The sequence below is a fragment of the Lepidochelys kempii genome, chromosome 7 (assembly GCF_965140285.1).
Source record: "Lepidochelys kempii isolate rLepKem1 chromosome 7, rLepKem1.hap1, whole genome shotgun sequence".
Lineage (NCBI taxonomy): Eukaryota > Metazoa > Chordata > Testudines > Cheloniidae > Lepidochelys > Lepidochelys kempii.
In genome coordinates, this window is record NC_136386.1 from 108,835,615 (window position 1) to 108,841,614 (window position 6,000).

At 41.8% G+C, this 6,000-nt stretch overlaps 1 protein-coding gene across 1 annotated transcript in view; it reads left to right on the forward strand.

The window, feature by feature from the left end:
• Positions 1-5,777, forward strand: part of RGS10 (regulator of G protein signaling 10) — a 29,967-nt gene extending 24,190 nt beyond the window's left edge. Inside the window, exons 4-5 of the mRNA XM_073354220.1 lie at positions 381-524; positions 5,149-5,777. Of these exons, the coding sequence (XP_073210321.1) occupies positions 381-524; positions 5,149-5,295 (291 nt within the window). The 3' untranslated portion in view covers positions 5,296-5,777. The remainder of the gene's footprint in view (positions 1-380; positions 525-5,148) is intronic.
• Positions 5,778-6,000: the final 223 nt, after the last annotated feature.

Here is a 6,000-nt window from a genome sequence, read left to right on the forward strand (position 1 = left end):
GCATTCTGGGGCCTGATTCTCCTCTCTTGCCAGTTTTATTCCTGATTCACACCTGTGTAAGTGAGAGGAGAATCAGGTCCTTTGTACTTAATTATAAACATTTCAGAACAGAAGTCAGGAGCTGGGATAGTTAAAGGAACCTAAAGGAGTTAGGTGCCCAGATTTGATTTGGGTAACTAACTCCCTTGTGATCTTTTGGAAATCCCAGCCAGAATGTACAAGAAAAAACTGACTTACTGCACACTTTCTTTCTTTTGACTATATATCTTATTTCTAAGATGCTGCCCCTGATAGAGGCATCTCCCATGCTGTTAGCATGTCTTGAAGGAGGACTCTGGCAAAGTAACATGTTCCCATTGTAAATATTTGACCCTTCACAGATGCAAGAAAAAGCTAAAGAAATTTACATGACTTTCCTGTCCAGTAAAGCTTCCTGCCAAGTCAATGTTGAAGGGCAATCCCGTTTGAATGAGACGATATTGGGAGAACCTCACCCACTAATGTTTCAAAAGCTGCAGGACCAGGTAAAGTTATTACGTTTACCCTGCTCACTTGAGGACATATTTTATGGCTTGTGTGGAAGGATGCATTGAAGATGGCAGGGACAGGGAGGTGGCGGGACCATAAGGCCTGGGCTGTTGCTGTATATAGTGTCGGTTCTGCCAGAGCATGCACATTGCGAGCTAACTGGTAAAATGAGCTCCCATGCAGGTATGAAAGCAGATGATCTTACAAGATACAGAGTGATGCACGTTCACTGGACTCAGGGTAAAACCAAGGGTTGGATGCTGTGTGCTGTACTCTGTGGCGGCTTGCTGAGTTGGAAGCTTCAAAGGACAGAATTGAATGTGACGGAAGGTGAATTAGGGAAAAGGAGCCAGAGGAGTCCTGCTCTGGCAGCCTATCCTGGTAATGTGGTGGAGAGGACACTACTCACGTACTGGCTAGCACAGAAGAGCCCGGGCTCCGGTTCGGTCTATTCTGGCCTAGTTAGCTTTTTAAAAATGACAGTGAAAAGCTGCTAAGAATAAAACAGCTTGTTAAATTCTTTATTCTTCTCAACTGCACTCCATACCCTAAAGGGAACATTATACATTGCGCACTGTCTACACAGTGCTTGCTGCTGCAGCCCTCGCTCGGGGGAAACTCATACGCCATCTGTGATAGCATAAGGTTCCTTAATAAAGTTGGGACCTGGTTACTGTGCGCCACTCTGCATTTGTTATGGATCAAATCCTCAGTCCAGCTCCGGGGCTGGGCACTTAGCAGATGCATGGAAGGTGGAAGTGGAGGACTCCTATCCCCATCAGGCATGGAGAGGTGCTGCAGCTCTTCTCTGGAGGTTACTTCTGCTGAAATAATTATCATGCAGGAGTGAGCAACTGAGGATGTGTGAAGTGTCACATCCTTTCTCCCCACCTCTGCCACAGCCCCCTAATGTGATGCCCCCACCTTTGCCCCTGTTCCACTGAAGGGGCTTTCAGTGGAAGCTTGGTAGGATTTGCCTCTGTTTTTTGTCAGCAGCTGGAGAACCCATCAGCTGACTGATTTTATGTCCATGTTTTGCTGTGCACTCAGACTGAGACACCAGTTATGGTGATTTCAGTAACACTGAATTCTGTTACTGGCTCCCTTGTGGTCGCTGGAGTCTGCTTCAGGACTTTTCTCCTTGGTTGATTTCAGCTGCTCATTGACTCAAAATGGGACAGATGTCCTGGAATACCCCCTATCATCTCCTTGTGCTTTAGAGAGGGGGGCTGAGCTGGTAAGTGAGCCTCTATATCCCAATCCAAAAATCTCTATAGGTCGAGGAAGGGTTTGGATTTGCTAGTGCAGATCTGAACATCCTCATAGCTTGAGAGGGCTCGTTCCTGGGATTCCAATCCCAGCCCATCTGGCAATGCAAGACTTTGGGCAGAATTTTGTAGATGTCCATTTTGGAGACAGTCTCTTCATTTTTTAACCTACTTTGCCATAGACTGTGGAGTCACTGATTCTCATCTGCAGCTTCCAAAGAGTGTGGCCATTGCCACTTCCTGTTGCACCCTCCACAGGACTTTTGAATATTTGTATTTTCCCCTTGGTTCAATGCTTTTACAGCAAAGCAGTTCTTTGATTTAAACAGCATATTTAACAGAGTTGACATCACATGCTGAATGCATCTGTCAGGTATCGAAGTGGGCTGTTGAGAAAATGTTCTGCTCCCCTTGAAGTGGATTCCAAACGATTAACAGTGGAAATGTCTAAAGCTCAAGTTCAGTGTGACAAAGCAAAATCATTCATAAAAGAATCTGCGCTTATAGCTTTGACTTATGGGGGGGAATGGGAAAGAAAGTGTCCTCATAAACCCCGATGTTACTCTGCATAGTAGGTGATTACATGTCTGTGACAATGAAATTGGAGAGAGTACAAAAGACTTTAACTGTTCTCCATTTTAGAAGAGGGATCCATGCATAGATGGGAACAGCCAAAGAAGCACAAATTAGAGACATATACTAAACCAGGTTCTAGGGGAGTCCCGTTAATGTGCTACTCAAGAATGTCTGTAAATGTTTTAAAACTAAACACAGGACATCTGGGGATTGCTGCAGATTTCCACTGTATGGAATGCAGCTTTTGTCTGATCCTGCTACACAGTACTCCAGCAGCAATTATCCTCTTCTCTGGCTTGAATCCTTATTAAGTTACAAGGAGTGGTATAATTTGCTCCCACGAGGACAATCTGAGATATGACTGTGTTTGTAAAGTATAAAAGGTCATAGCTTGAAGGCCAGACTCTGACCTTATTCATGGCAAGTAGCAATTTACTTCTTGAGTAGACCGATTGATTTCACTGGGACTTCTTGTTGGGGTAAAGTACTTTTAAATATTAGTAAGAGTATCAGTATTTGGCCCTGTGTATGTAGTTATTTGGATACAGCGTCAGCACAAAGGCTGCTATTCAGTATGTGGAAGTGGAACTTTAGTGGTTCATAGAACCCTTGTGAATTTCAAACTCTTTGCCCAGGTACTTGCACCTGTTCTGTGCAGAGATTCCAAAAATCTCATCCATTCAGTTTAAAGAGCAAGAAAATTCCCTTTCTGCACATGACTATAAAAAACTCAGCAATCTGTGTAGTTGTCACACTCCAGGACTGTTACCAACTTGGTTTTAATCTTTATAGTATTTGCCCACCATGAGAGGTGCCCTGTTGTCACCATGAAAAGGAGGGGGTCTGTTAATGTAAGTTCCAGACTCTGGCTCATGAACCTCTGATGCGCTATGTCTTCACCACAAAAAAAGGTGTATTTTTACATTTAGATTGCTCTCTCGATGTAGAATGCTAGTAGATACATGGCACAGGTAATTTTTACCTTGATGTAGCTAGTCAAGGTCAACCCCAAGTGGGAGGTATAGGGTTAACCTCAACTAGCCACATCAAAGTAAAACCTACTTGTGCCTTGTCACTGCTAGCATTCTACACTGAGGTAGCTAACTTGAGTTAAAATTCATTTAAATCCATTTAGCATTTAAATTAAAGCAGGGACTTTTCCACTGGTTTACATAAAAAATGAACAACAGTATGAAAGCCCCTGTGTCATTTCTTTTGCAAGCAGGATACTACAGGTCATACATGCATATGTTTTATGTGATTGAGGGTTTTTTGAAGCTAAGATTACTGCGGAGATGAAAAGAACAAGTGTTCTCTCTACAAGGAGGAAAGCTACAGTTGCACTAACAGTTTGAAACGTTTTAGAAATGAGACCCATAAAGCTACAGCTTCAATTATCCACACATGGAATTTGTAACCCTACTTATTGAAGCAGCTGAGAATCCAAAAATTCCTGTTGGAAGCTTAGCTTAGGGACTTTGGGCACCATAAAATGTAATCAGTCACGAAGCGTGACTCAGAGAGGCTACTCTAGTGCACTCATTGCCAGAGGGTGATGTATGCTTTTGTTTTGTTTCAATGATGGTTTGGAGTTATGGTTTGCAGTATTTTTTTTTTCTCCCCTAGCTTTTCTAGCCCAAGCAAAATAGTCACGACCTAGACAACTGAGAACACTAAAGACTTTTTCGTGGTGGTAGTAAAAATCCAAGTAAGTTGTAGGAGTTTTCTTAGAAATAGATGGAAGTAGGAGGTTAGAAAACAACTGAGTTGGAGGATGAAGCGGAGTTCAAGAACATCAGGGAACTGGAAGTCCTGGAAGAGAAAAGACAACGTGACTAGCTCCCAAAAATACCTAAAAAAGGGTGGTGGGGAAATGGGGATAAAATATTTATTTTGAAACAAAAAGAAAGAAGAGTTTTCAGGTGAAATACTTATTATTATATAGTGCCTTGTGCCCCTGTACACACCGTGGGTCAAATCCTGGTCTCCTTGAAGTCAATGGCAAAATTCCATTGCCTTGAATGAAACCAGGCTATCAGCCCTCGCATGAGTAACAAGTGTTGGCTAAACCGGTTATAAGTGTGAGCTCAGCTTCAGGAGTGTTGGACAAGCCAGCTATTTCAATCAGTGACACATTTGCACCTGCAACCATTTTTCTGCTTAAATTATTTAGAGGCTCTTTTGTTAACATCTTAGTGCTGTGTGTGTGCACTCAGGCTCTACTGTGATATTCAAGTGTGGTTATGATCAGAAAGGTGAGTGTATACAGCTCTGCCCCTTCTGTGCATTCTGAGTCGCATCTTTTTACTGCACCACCCGAACGCCAACTTCATTACGTTTTTTTCTCCTGGTGGCCCCTGCAGAGCTGACCTTGTTATGGGTGGGAGCTGGGTTATGTCCTCATTTGTACATCATATACAATTAGTAACTAAGTGCCAGCTGCAGACCCTTTACAACAGGTAGTGATGTGAGAATCTAGCTTTCAAACATCAGGTTGCATTTGCCGAGTTCTCAGGCAGGAAAACCACCATTTGACCCATAGGCTGATCAAATTTGATATGGACATTAATGAACATGGAGCCCCATAATACTGTTTGTTATACACAATCACTTTTAGAGTATATAAGATTTATTTTAATGTCATGCTTTCTGGCCAGTACATTTTAGTGTACACATTTGCTGACAGAACAAAATTTTAGAACTTTTTCCTATTATCCTTCTGGTTTAGGATCTATTTTATTTGAGTCATTGTTTTTGTTTTGTTTCCCTCCCCCAGATATTCAATCTCATGAAGTACGACAGCTACAGCCGCTTCTTAAAGTCAGACATATTTTTAAAACACAAGAGGGCCGAGGAACAAGAAGAGAATTCATCGGAAGCTCAAACTGTAGCTAAAAGAGCTTCAAGGATTTACAACACATGATCCAAAGAAACCCATTCAGACAAGCAACAAAAAATAACCTAACTCTCAGGAACAGTTTTTGGGTCTATAACTGTTGCATTTAAGGCTTGACAAGCACAAAACCCTTTTAGGGGATATTTACCTTCTTAATTGCTTGAACAACTAATTGTTTTTGCATGATGGCTAATACCAAACACTCTTGAAAAGACCATTTTCTAAGCTAAAATGCTGAGGTATCCCTATGTAGCATGAATTACATCCCATATTTAACAAATATAAATGTTTTCCAATCACTGTATTTTGTGAGGCATCACAAACATGAGAAATGGAAGATAGGGTTCCTTTTGCCTCCTGATTTTATAGCTATCCTGTGTGTATGTTTGTGAAGTCAATGCAAAGTAGCATTTCCGGTAACTCTGTGGATGCGTCATACATTGATTACCATTAGGGGGCAGTATAATTTAGGGTTACTCCTAATAAAACCCAGTTTCAGTCCTCCCAAATGTAAATCTCTTCTTTGAAACTAATCTGTCTGTGAGACTTTGAAAAGCAATTTCAATTTTGACTTTGGGAAGCGTGGGTTTGCCTTTATTATTGAAGCAGAAGGCTTGGTTTTTTTGGTCAGGATTTTCATTACTGTATTTCTTTGATTTCATGATGTTTCCCACAACAGCCAACCAGCTTCTTCGGATGACAGAGGCTAACCGCCAGCCTTGACAGAAATAA